The sequence below is a fragment of the Spermophilus citellus genome (genome assembly GCF_964194105.1).
Source record: "Spermophilus citellus genome assembly, chromosome: 6".
Classification (NCBI taxonomy): Eukaryota; Metazoa; Chordata; class Mammalia; order Rodentia; family Sciuridae; genus Spermophilus; species Spermophilus citellus.
This window is the reverse complement of record NC_138187.1, coordinates 135,821,143-135,833,606: the sequence shown is the minus strand read 5'-3', so window position 1 is coordinate 135,833,606 and position 12,464 is coordinate 135,821,143. Positions and strand designations below refer to the sequence as shown.

The 12,464-nt window shown below is 36.5% G+C and overlaps 1 protein-coding gene across 2 annotated transcripts; it reads right to left on the bottom strand.

Annotated features, from left to right (window-relative positions):
- Window positions 1-1,764: 1,764 nt before the first annotated feature.
- On the bottom strand, window positions 1,765-8,928 carry ZNF281 (zinc finger protein 281). Of its 2 annotated transcripts, none has more exons than XM_081299941.1 (2): window positions 8,801-8,928; window positions 1,765-8,578 (listed from the first exon to the last, which is right to left on the bottom strand). In XM_081299941.1, exon 2 carries the CDS (start codon window positions 8,558-8,560, stop codon window positions 5,873-5,875), a length of 2,688 nt encoding a protein of 895 aa, XP_081156067.1. In that variant the 5' UTR covers window positions 8,561-8,578; window positions 8,801-8,928; the 3' UTR covers window positions 1,765-5,872. The 2 variants fall into 2 exon arrangements, with proteins under 2 accessions (XP_081156067.1, XP_081156068.1); XM_081299942.1 differs by having other exon boundaries at window positions 1,765-8,574; window positions 8,801-8,918.
- Window positions 8,929-12,464: the final 3,536 nt, after the last annotated feature.

Below are 12,464 nucleotides of genomic sequence, written 5' to 3'. Positions count from 1 at the left end.
TATGCACAACCAAACAAAATGGTTATACTGCTGATCTTGTCAATTTTGCAATTCACTCTTAAAAATCAAATCTGAAAATGTTACTTTCAGACTTAAAAAACTGCATTTATGCCAAACTCAAGATGAAAACTTAGTTCTCATTTAAAACTTTCCAGGATAATGCTTCTAAAACAAGATTCTTACCTGCAGTGGAATACACAAATGAACTAGTCACCAGTTAAAACTGAGAAACACTTATTAAGGCAAAACTTAAAAATAATTAAGGCTTTCCAACTTTTGACAATTACTCACACTTTTCCTGTCATAACACAATGTGCCTTTATACACTGTACTTGTAAATTCTTTTTGGTGAATGGGGGATGAAGATTCAGAGCTTTGGTCTTAATTCCTAAATTCTGCACATATTCATTTGATCACATATAATAATAGTTTTGACTGTGTTGGTAAAGAAGAGTTAAAATTCTCACCAATTAATGAAAGCTGTGTAATCTCATGAGCTACTAAAGAAAAGATTTAATATATAAACATGAAGATTACTCATCTTTTTCCTAGATTGGTAATGTAAACAGAAGTTCACCACAGTTGTCTATTAAGAGTTATTTATTAATTGTTCCACAATAGTACTAAAGTTCATAACAAACTAAAGCACCAAAATAAGTCTGAACTCAAAGAATGACAAAATAAAAACAAGTTTTCAACCAAAGATCTCCTTTACCCTTTTAGTCAAATTCTCCAAGACTACTAATAAGATTGGGGTAAATTTTACATTTCCTTCAAAACTCCTTTCTTTGAATCCATTTACGATATCCCTTACCTTCCTTAACATTCAACCCCTACCTAATATTCTTTCATTCTCTACAAACACAGGGAATAAATTTTCCCTTTTAGAGTGTAAGGCTTAAATCATTAAACATTTCCAGTTATTTAGCTATATTTTCTAAGAGTTACCTATTTCAACATAACAGGGTTTGCAAGTCTTATCTTGTACAGTATACATCAACCTCAATAGTCACACTCCAGCTATATTAAGTATAGTCTTTATGATATAAAGAATTCAGTTATTACTACTCCTAGGTAAAATGGTGTGGATTGGGTGTGATGTTATTTTTGCCAATACTTATCTGGGAATCTACTTCTGCGCACAGGAACTTCAGTAGTTAATTATTATAGATTTAACACATTTCTTTGTTAATGGAAAATACTGAATTACCTTAAGTTTAGAATCCATATGGTAGTTATCAGATGAGAAAGTATGCAAAGAATTATAAATTCTATTCAGTTCACTATTTGATCAGCTCATCATAAAACTATGTGGCTGCAAGTAATCTAAATGTAGTCTACAAATGCTAATTAGCTGAATGCAGAAAGGGTTAAAAGTCACCTGAATATTTGATGATTTTCAGTTTAGGCATTGATTCTCTAATTACCTGTATAATTAAAATACGTTTCAGTATTTAGGCAGTCTTCTAAGAAAGAGATTCTTAACCTGAGGTCCACAGATAAGAAATTTTTTTCAGAGTCTCATTAAGCATGTAGATTGACTTGTTAATTTTCATGTGCAGATATATTCCTGATAATGTATGGACCTAGGGAGACAATTCTATTAGCTATCCCCAGAGTCTTGTAAGGACTAAAATGTCAAGAATTTTCTTGTATGGGCCAAAGATGCATTAAGAATTTAGACAGAATCTACTTAAATTAGTCACACTCAGTTATAGCCAGTATTGTTTTAAAAAAGCAAAACAAATACAAAGAAAGCAGAGACAATTTTAAGTGTATGTCCTCTTTATAATCATAATAATCTCTTTAAAAATTAAGTACAGTCTTACAGATCAGTTTTTTTTTTCTTTATAATTTTTTGATCATGGGCAAATCTACAGAATTCCAAGATGCTCTCTTCATGCTAATGTTCATTTTATATAATAAATTATTAAGGACATAAAAGTATAATAAGAACACAATTTCCCTCAAAAATCTTTTATCAGGAACTCTTTTATCATCTCATAGATAGTACAAATAAATTAGCAAACCACTAGCGATCTCTCTTCTTAAATACCAGGAGAGATCCCATAACAAAAACATATGTGGAACATTACTGACACAACCTCAAGAAACATGATGCATGGATCATATCATAGCACTACAAAGGAATTTTGTATCACATTTTAAAACTGAAATCTATCATTATGTATCACAGAAAATAAGAAAATCACTACATTCAGAAAATGAATCTTCAGGTGTTTTACTCTAAAAACAGGAGTTGGAAGTTCAAACAGTAACTTTTTTTTAAAGAGGAACTTGTGTTTAACAATATATGCCTTCACAAGGCCATATCACTCAAATTGCCACCCAGTTCAGGTTTAAAGGATACTAAATGAAGGCAAATGATTACAAACTACCAGATACCAGAAAAAAAAACTTTTATCTCTCTTATATGGTAACTGTTAACACAGAAAGCTAAGTACAGAAATATTTATCTTTGCAATTAAAAACTTGAAGCACAGATTTTCTTTTCCACATTTTTGTTCTCATTATTAAATCACCTCACAAATTACTAACCATCAATTGCCAAATTATGTTAGTCATTCTGAATTTATAGTAGCAAAATAGAAATCCAAAGCACTGTTTCCAACATGTTAAAAGCAAAAATCTTTAATTTTAAAATGAGCAAATTCAGACACAGATATTCCACAAAAGAAAAAAAGGTAGTGGGGTGGGTTAAAAAAAAAATTAACTTGTTAGGACTAATCTTCAGGAGGGGAATAAATCATCTGTACAGGGAAATTAAGAATTTGATTTCAATGCAGAATCAATGAAATTAAAATTTTATTCAAAGCAGTGAAGACTGCTTAACAATGAGTTCAAGAAAACAATTAAATCTGGAAATAATACCAACAGAGAATTAATCTATATTATTTCCTAATCATATGGACACATGCTTACGCTTAATATACATGATTAATCATTTCCCTAAAATACTATCATATATTTAAGAAGCAAAACATCCAAGACCTATTCTACTCTTCAATATTTTATTCCTAATACCTCAACATTTGTGGCCACAAAATATCAGAGCATAATTTCCTCATGACCTCAGATGTCTAAGCCAACTTCTCGTTCATCTTTAAAAGTTAACATATTTACCTTGGAACACCTATTTTTTTCTTTCACTGCTATGGACTGAAACCCAGAGCTTCATGCGTGCTAGACAAGTACTCTACCACTGAGCCAGAAGCACCTTTTCTGCATCTTCCTTAATACCTATACTTTCAATTTGTAAGTTAATTTTGACTTAACACTACTTTTTTCTTACCCAAAATGCTGACGACCATTTATACATGTTATCCTGTCATTTTAAAATAACCTGAGGCAAAAAAGGATGCACCTTGAACCAAAAGTATTGGATTTAAAATATTGATTTAAAAATAAAGCCTCTAACAGTAATCTCTCAAGAGTAATATTTAGGGTGGCTAATCAAATTCATTAAAACATGTTCTAATTCACATATTAGGCTTTTATTCGTCCATATTTTTGTGCACCTCCAACAAAATATTTAACCCATTTTCAAATAAAATAAACCTAGAAACATAAAATACTCTTTAAATACAATAAAAATGCAAGTTCCTAAATTGCAGGTTATACCATTAATGTGACTATTTTATGAAATGTAGTCCATAGAAAACTCTGAAAAATGTGTCTGATTAAAGTGATATCTCCTTTCTTCAATTTTGTGATTAACAGGACTTTTATTGGTAGTAAACTAGAGCAAACAATCAGAATAATACATATGCAGTATTCAGTACACACAATAAAAGTTAAAGAAATTCAAAACCTGTATAAAACAGACAAAAAAAAAAAACTGGAGAAAAATCATACAGCTTAAGAGATACAGTGGTAAAGGTTCTCTCCATCCTTTAATTACAGCTTGTACTCTGTACCCAACAGAACTTACCACACTTACTGAAATAAGAAATACAGACTTTTAGTACTGAATGTATTTAAGAGGATTAAACACATTTTCTAAAAATATTTCAATGACAAGTTGGTGACCCTGTAGCTGCTAAAAATTAGCTAAAGGGAGGAACATGGGGAAAGGAAATTAACTAGTATTTTGTAACCATTTTTAATAATTTCTTATTTTCCAAACACTGCTTTTATAACAGAAGTGTTTTACACTTGCAAAATATTAATTACTTTATTATACATGGAAGCCTGTGGTAGGCTGATTACACAATAAGACTGCAAACAACCAGTGGTACTTTTCTGACGTCAGAAGAGTACATAAGACTGAAACATCACCAAAAGTACATAAAAAGCTCATCAGCATAAACATCAAAGTACATTAAAAAATATAATCAGGAAAAAAATACAATTGCTAAAAAGTGGTTTAGAGCAGAGCCACTGCCTATCAGTAGCTTTAAATGGCAATTAGCGTTCATAGCAAGTTTTGATGACTTTACAAGACCCCCTGTACAATACTGACTAACACACCCTCCTTTAAAAATGTACATTAAAGGCTGCAATTTCACAAAGAGGTTCTGATGTCATTATTAAATACACACTCTTATCCCTCAGGAGTTATGTCACCAGGTGGAATCACAACCCTATTAAAATCTATAGTTCTGAGTCCATGCAGTTTTATTATACATAGATATCCATCTGGGGTTTGCTTTAAAAAAAAAAAGTGAGGTTGAGGATGTTTAATCTACTGTTTAGTATTTGGATGCCATAAGGTATTTAAATGCATAATCAATTACTTATCATTCTAAAATGATAGGGAGAAGAGGGAAGAAAGCAGGCCCAGAACTCTTAAGAGGATAGGTTAACAAAAACCAAAACACATAAGTGAAGGTGATATAATAACAACACAATAAAAGAATTTTTTTCAGGCCATGTATATTAAATAATGCATACCCCAAATTTCAATGAATTATGTGATTCCAACTTGGGTTCTAAAACTGGAACCCACCAACCACTTGGGCTTCAACATTGTACTAGATGTCAATAGAATCACTTAATGGAACTACAGCCTTATTATAGTTGGGATAACTAGAGGATGCTTTTTTTTTTCCTTCTCCTTTTATTAAAGCTATCATTCCAGGCTTTGATCAAAGATCCAAGAAAATTTGTTCTACCAGGCTGGAATGAAATGTGGTTTGGAAGTTCAGAGTACATTAAAAAGCTGCAACAAAATATAGGTAGCCAACAATCTCAGAATTTTGAATCAGCCCAGATGGAGATAGCAATTTGAAATGTTTTCGATCCCTTACTTAAATGATGAAATGTATATTATACCAGCCCAGAAAGAGCAATTTGAAATGTTTTCGATCCCTTACTTAAATGATGAAATGTATATCATACTATTTGTAAATTGGATATTCCATTACGGTGATAACGTACAGAATTCCCATGCGTTATTACACTTTCCTGAGAGTAAAGCAATTAGAATAACCTTAATCCTAGCAACAAAGTTTTTTTTTTGTTTTGTTTTTTTGTAGTTTTTGTTTTTTGATTTTTGTTTTTTTAGGTTTTTTTTTTGTTTTGTTTTTCTTTTTTGGGGATTTTTTTTTTTTTTTTTTTTTTTGCATTTAAAAGTTTTGGGCTAGTCCCTGACAATCTATACATGTAAATTTGATTGCTAAACATTGTCACTTTGAATGTCAAACTATTTTTAATCTATTGATTTTGATTAAAAATCATAATACAAACAGAGCTAAAATCACACTAACAAAATAAACTAAATATGAAAAGTTGCATTGAAAGGGCATTACATTATTCTTAATAGGATCGTGTAGAAACATTCCAATGGCAGTGTTCTCAAAATAAAACAAAATTACATTAGAAGACCCCCAGCCTGGTCACTTCTGGGACCTTACCTGTAACTTTGGCTGGTGGGTGTCTTTACTCTTGTACTACATGGCTCACTTACATCAGACATCATATTTGTATACCCTGAGAAATCTGACACTGAAGTCCTTACTCTATGGTCCACTTCTCCATTAGAGTTAGTGATAAAGGTCATTGGCACCCTGCTGCCCGACTTAAACTGAGAACCAAATGCTTGTGCAAAGTTCTCAATCTGGTATGTTGTTCTAGGCTCTATGTCTTTCTGAGGATCTATCTGGCTAGCTAACTCCTGAGATGGAATCTGAAAACTTGTTGAGGACTCTAAGTTTTTCTGTTGTTCCTTCTGGCTAGTCAATTTCTGAGATGAAGACTGGAAGGCTGATGAAGTCTCTAAATTTTTCTGAGAATCTATCAGATCATCCAGCTCCTGGGAAGGTGTCAGCTGCTGATGTGTAGCATCCAAAGCAGATAAATAAAGACCTGGTTGAGATCCAAACAACATCCCAAAAGGAGGCTTTGGCAATGAAGATGGCAACACTGAGGTAACAGATTGGCCGAAACCACACTCCAAAGGAGATGTAGTGTATATTTGTTTTTCTGGAAATAAAGTGTGGTTGTGGAGAGGTGAAGACAAACCGACAAATTGGAAACCATGTCCAAGAGTAAAACCTGCGTTAGTAGATTTTTCAAAAGCCTGTTGGAGGTATTTGGAGTATTCTTGCAACACTTGTGTTTTATCAATTGAAGGTGGTTGGGTGCCTGGGCTCAAATTTTCTTCTTGAACCAATTCTGAGTGTTCTCCTGAGGTGTGTAAATCCACTCGTGGTTCTGTTATATTGAAAGGATCCTCTTTCTGGCTTTCTGATTTGTTGGAGTATTGATCCAAAAGACTTTGTAAAACCTCATCAGGAATTCCAGACTTGTCATGACAAGACTTAATTTCAGCATTTAGTGCTGAAGAGTCAATAAGTGACAATGGTGCCTCACTGTCCAAAACACTGACACCTGCAGACTGAATGACGGACTGTTGGGAGACCATGTGTCCTACATTTATAGAAAAGGCACTGTTGCTGCTGGCAGTTGGTAAATATCTTCTTTTCTTTGAAAACTGCATGGCATCATCATAATTACTACTTATTTGACCTTGTTTACCACTTGTACTTTGGAGAAGACTAATGGTCTCCACACTATTATTTGATACTATACCAAGTGAGCCACTTGGTTTCCCAGACAAGGATTTCTGTCCAACTATGTCTGGTAACGGTGACACAAAATTAAGGTAGCTTTTATCTGTATTCTTTCTGCTTCCTTTCTTAAAGATCAATTTTGGCACCCTTTTCTGTAGTTCATCTATACCAGTGCCAATTATGCCTCCACTGGAAGACACAGTAGGCATTTCTACTGAATAACTCTGCATGTTTATATTATTTGAAATTTGTGATTCATTTGTTTTACCAGTTTTATGTTCCTTATTTTCAATAGCTATGCTTTTTGATTTTGATTTTCTCCTTGAAGAACTTGTATTTCCCTGAGACAACACAGCCAGATTACCCATATTGTTATGGTTTGATGACCCAGGTTCTGCACTAGCGGCTCCTTTCGCTATGGCTTCACCACATGTGCGCCTGTGCTTCAACAATCTATCAGTCCTTGAAAAATACTGTTGGCAAGTGTCACACTTATATGGCTTTTCTCCACTATGTGTCCTCTTGTGTCTCTCCATATGGTACTTCTGAATAAACTTCATGCTGCATTGATCACATCCAAAGGGCTTCTCTCTACTATGAATTTTCTCATGTCTTTGCAGTAGATATTTCTGAATGAAACCCATACTACACTGGCTGCACTGAAAAGGTCTTTCTCCTGTATGAATGAGGACATGTCTCCGCAGGTGATAGGAGCTTCGGAAAGCAGCACTACAGTGATCACAGATATGAGGTTTCTGACTTGGGGAGAGGATGGCACCTTCTCCATCACCAACCAAAGAAGGTTTGGAAGATGCACTTGGCTTCCTCTTGGCTTTGATTCCCTGAGATTCTGGCTTTGGCCTCTTTGCCTTTTTGACATTAGTGTCCTGCTTTGGCTCCTCGTTGCCATGGTCATCAGTCCTGCTACTGCTGCTCAGTAATACATCACGGTGGTGCTGGGCTGGTTGCTGCTGGACATGCTGGTGGAGAATACTGAGGTCCTGGATGACGCCGTGGCTCCCCCCTTCCCCTCCTCCTAGGCCTGGAGATCTCTCTTCAGCGCCAGCGAACAGCCCCCCATAGTGGTGGTGGTGATGGTGGTGGTGGGACTGCTGTTCCTCAGGATCCGCAGGTTTCTCCTGCTTGATGCTAACCAAAGACTGCAAGAATCCCCAGGAGGTCCTCTGCGAAGGGAAGGCCGCGGCTGACGCCGCCGGCTCCTTCTTGAAAGTCATGTCCGGGGCTGGCGGAGGGGGGGGCTCAGCGGCCGGGGCTGCGGAGGTAGAGGAGGATAACACGCACTGCGGGGGAGGGGCGGCCGACCCCGCCGGCCGTGTGAAGCTGGTGACCGGGGGAAGCCGGTGGTTGAACATAACCATACCCTGGGGAAAGGTGGGCTCCATCTCTGCTCTTCTGCTGTTGCTGCTGCTGCTGCTGCCGCCGCCGCCGCCGCTGCCGCCGGAGCCGCTACCACCGCTACTGCCCGTACCACCGCCGCCACTCAGGAACCCGCTGCCGATTTTCATACCCCGGAGGTGGCCTGGCTGAGGAGAGGAGGGGGAAGAGGGAAGAGGGAGGAAAGGAGGTGGAACCGGGCCCCGGGCCGGGACCACCGCAGCGCTCAGGACCCCGCCGCGCCGCCGCCCAGACCGCAACGCGCCCAGCACTAATTCCCAGCCCCGTCGCCTCCGGCACCGGCACGCAAGGCCCTGTGACTCTTCCCCGAGTCTCGACCACTTCCTCCCGGACCCACCGGCAACACTTACGGGTCCCGCCGCCGCCGCAGCCGCCGTCGCCTCCAGTTAATAAAAATAACGCCGTCCTCTCCACAATGGAATTAAAAGCCTCCCCTGTACTGCGCAGCCGCGGCGCGGTGTCTGCTGGGAACTCCTCGACCCGACCAGAGGGGAGCTCTACGGACTCACGGCGCCTGCGCCGCAATTTCCGCCCGGCCTGCCTGTCAATCACTGGGGCGGTTGGGCGGAGTTGAGGGACACCAGGGTAGGAGGGGCGGGGATTTGGAACCCTACTGAAAGGGGTTTCCGAGGAGAATAGACATGATTGGTGGACTACACTGAAGGAGATGAAAGTTGTTGAGGGCTTCTAGGGGAAAGACGCTCAGGAGGTGGAACCCAAGGGGCGGGAAGTTGGGGCGGGGGAGGGGGCATCCTTACTGCAGCGTGGCGTGGGAGCTGCAGAGAAAGGGGTTGGAGGAGAAGGTGAGGAAAACTGAGGACTGAACTTTGGGGATTTCTTCACTTTAGGGTTTGCAATCCAGGTATTGAACCAAAATACAAACCCCAAAGTGGATCACTTAAGGCACCTTTAATTCTATCTGAAAGCATTAAACTTCAATGCCCAACATTTATTGTTGATATCTCTATTATCCCTTTTAGTTTGGAAACACTAATAATCAACATTCCTATAAATGCGAGGAATCTACTTTGAAACCGCAATAGAGGTACCGTTGCAAAAAAAAAAAAAAAATTTTTTTTTTGTCTTACTGCCAACCTACCTGAAGGCTACTGGAAAGGGAAACCGTGTGTAATCCAGGTGCAGCCGTCCTGTAAAACACACCCACACACTTACTTCATCAGCATCACATGTTATTTAAATGTTCACATACCTTTTCATTCTACCTAATGAATCTGTTTGCCACGTTGTATTGCTGTCTGACCTTTATATTATTTGTGAAACATTGTCCAGCAGGCCCTTCTAAGTTCTCTGCTTGGATTCATTCTTTCCTCTTTAATATAGAATTCCTACAAATTAATGCAAAATCACAAAATTTTCTGTTAAGGAAAAAGTATAAAGTAAAATGTTGAAATCAAAGTTATATCAACAACAAAAAAATAAGCATTTAATCAGTCCCTAGAAAAGACACTTTCATAATAAGCAAGCAGAAATCTAAACCAGCAACTTCCCTGAGGATATTTATAGACCACAGAAAATTTTAATAAAAGAACTAGAGTTATGACAATAGTTTATTTACATAGTATATTTTCTTGATGAAATTATAAGTCCATTTTCTTATAATATTTCCTTAGCTAAATAACTTATCATAATTAGGGTTTGCAAATAACTTCTCTTAAGAAATTTCACAATTGAAACCATAAATATCATTTACTAATACTTATGGGACTCTCTGAGTTTTCCTGAAAAACTTAAAAGACAATATTTGATGAACATTTTGAGATAAGAAATAATTGTACTTCGCTAACTCCATGCAATGACATATAAGCATTCCACCATTTAAACTGAAACTTTAATATTGTCAAGTATAGCTAATGTTAAAGGCTGAAAATTCAAGAACTCCAGGCAGTAGTAAAATATTAGTCAATGCCTGTGAGAAATGAGGCTGTCCCTTTATTCAGGGTGTCAGTGTTTAATAGTAAGCTCGGATGCATATAAGCTAGTCCAAGCATGAAGGGCAGTAGGACACTCATATGAAAAGCCAACTTTGTTCCTCAGTTATCAAGATAAGAAACCTGTCATTTCTCTCATTCACTCTGTCAGCCTTGAGATACTCCAAGCAGACTTACCTCTGTGTTGTACACCCCATATATCAGGAAGATGAAGAGTCCCTGTAAAATAAAATGGAGGGGAAAAGCTGTTAACGCTAATCATTTCAGCAGTAGAAATACCTGAAATAAACTTTCCTGGGAAGAGACAAAAGAAGACACACTTCATCAAGGTCAATTTATTTTCCTATTTTTCAACATTAGAAGCTGTACCTTGAGCATTTATATGATAACATACCAGCACATCACTTACAATGGTTGTGCTATTCAATTTTTTAGAAGTAGAAAATGCCATCTCAAGTACATGGAATAGTAATTAGGAAAATCAAAATTTCAGGCTCTGAAAGATAGCTGGGTGATGAGAAAATTAAACTCAGAAAAAATGCCATCAAAGTAATTAATATTAATAGCACTAAGCATTAGTATTACTAAGTGTTGTTTTAGAGTGCAGCAAGTGGAATATATTTGTTACAATCTTTGGTAGGGTAAAAATACAAAAATTATTATGAAACTCTCCGGGGCTGGAGGCACAGCTCAGTGGTAGAGCACTTGACCTGTCATATAATAGGCCCTGGGCTTTATCCCCAGCACTGCGCGCGCGCGCACACACACACACACACACACACACACACACACTACCAAACCTAAAACACTAACAAGATAAACTTAAGGTAAAAAGTATGAGTAATTTTTAAAATGATATTTAAAATACCAGTTCGAGTTAAGATAAAAAATTGACATAAGATTTCATATCATTAGCTTTTGTGAAGAACATAGATTTTTTTTTTGTATCCTATATGTAGTAAAGTTTCCCAAGAATTGCTACTTATTAGTTTTCAGCTTTAGAGAATGCTTAATTAATTGTATGTACAATTAATCCTCACTTTTAAACCTAAAAATCTTAATGTCTATAAGTAAATAAATGATGTGCTTAAACTTATTAGAGATGATATGGAACAGGAAATTTTGCCATGTTTTTGTCTGGGGAGGAAATAAAAATGTATGTTGGTATGATTTTGTTAGGTACTAATAAACCAAACATAAAATAGGAGTCTGGTCTAAATCTGGAAATGATCCAAATAGTTAAATAGCATATTTTCAAAAGAAAAAAATATTTTTGAGAAAAAGGAAAAAGAAGATTTATTGCTTTGTTAGAAAAGGAGAAACCCAGGGAACTCCTGTCCCAGAGTCTGTGGTTCTGCCCATCAGCAGGAACAGGGGGCTTTGAAAGGAAAATATTATAAGAATATTTTAATATTTATTTTACCTCAGAATACTTACATCTTACAGATAAACAGTTTTAGAACAAGGTGGTCATGTAAATCAGAAACATTTTTGTTCTTGTTATTTCTTTTTTAATGGGCTTCATTTTTTTAAACAAGTTTTGACTTACAGAAAAATTAAGATAGAAGTGAGAGGAGAGTTCACTTATACCCCACCCAGTTTCCTCTATTGTTAACATTTTACATTAATACGATACATTGGTTCAATGAAACTTGCCAGTTTTAATCATTATCTTTATAATTTCAGAAACCAACATTATTATAGTATATGCATTTGTATTAATAAGAAAGATCAATGAAAAGTTTTGCATAATCAAAAACATCTCATTTTGGCCATCAACTTAAAAAAATTAAAGTACAGTTTTTTTCACTGTGTATACATATTGTCCCAAAGCTCAATGCCAACACTCATTTCCATCCTCTTTCTAGTAGATTTTATCAAGATGTCTGGAATTGCAGACTGAATTCAAGCTGCTTAGATGGCACCTATTTTGCAAGCTACTTGTTTGCTCCATTCTAGATGATTCTAGAGACTTCAAGGAAAAATTTTTTTCCTCCAATTTAGGTGAAAATCATCACATAATTAATAGTCCCTCTTTCTTCAAAAATTTTTAATTCTTTATTTC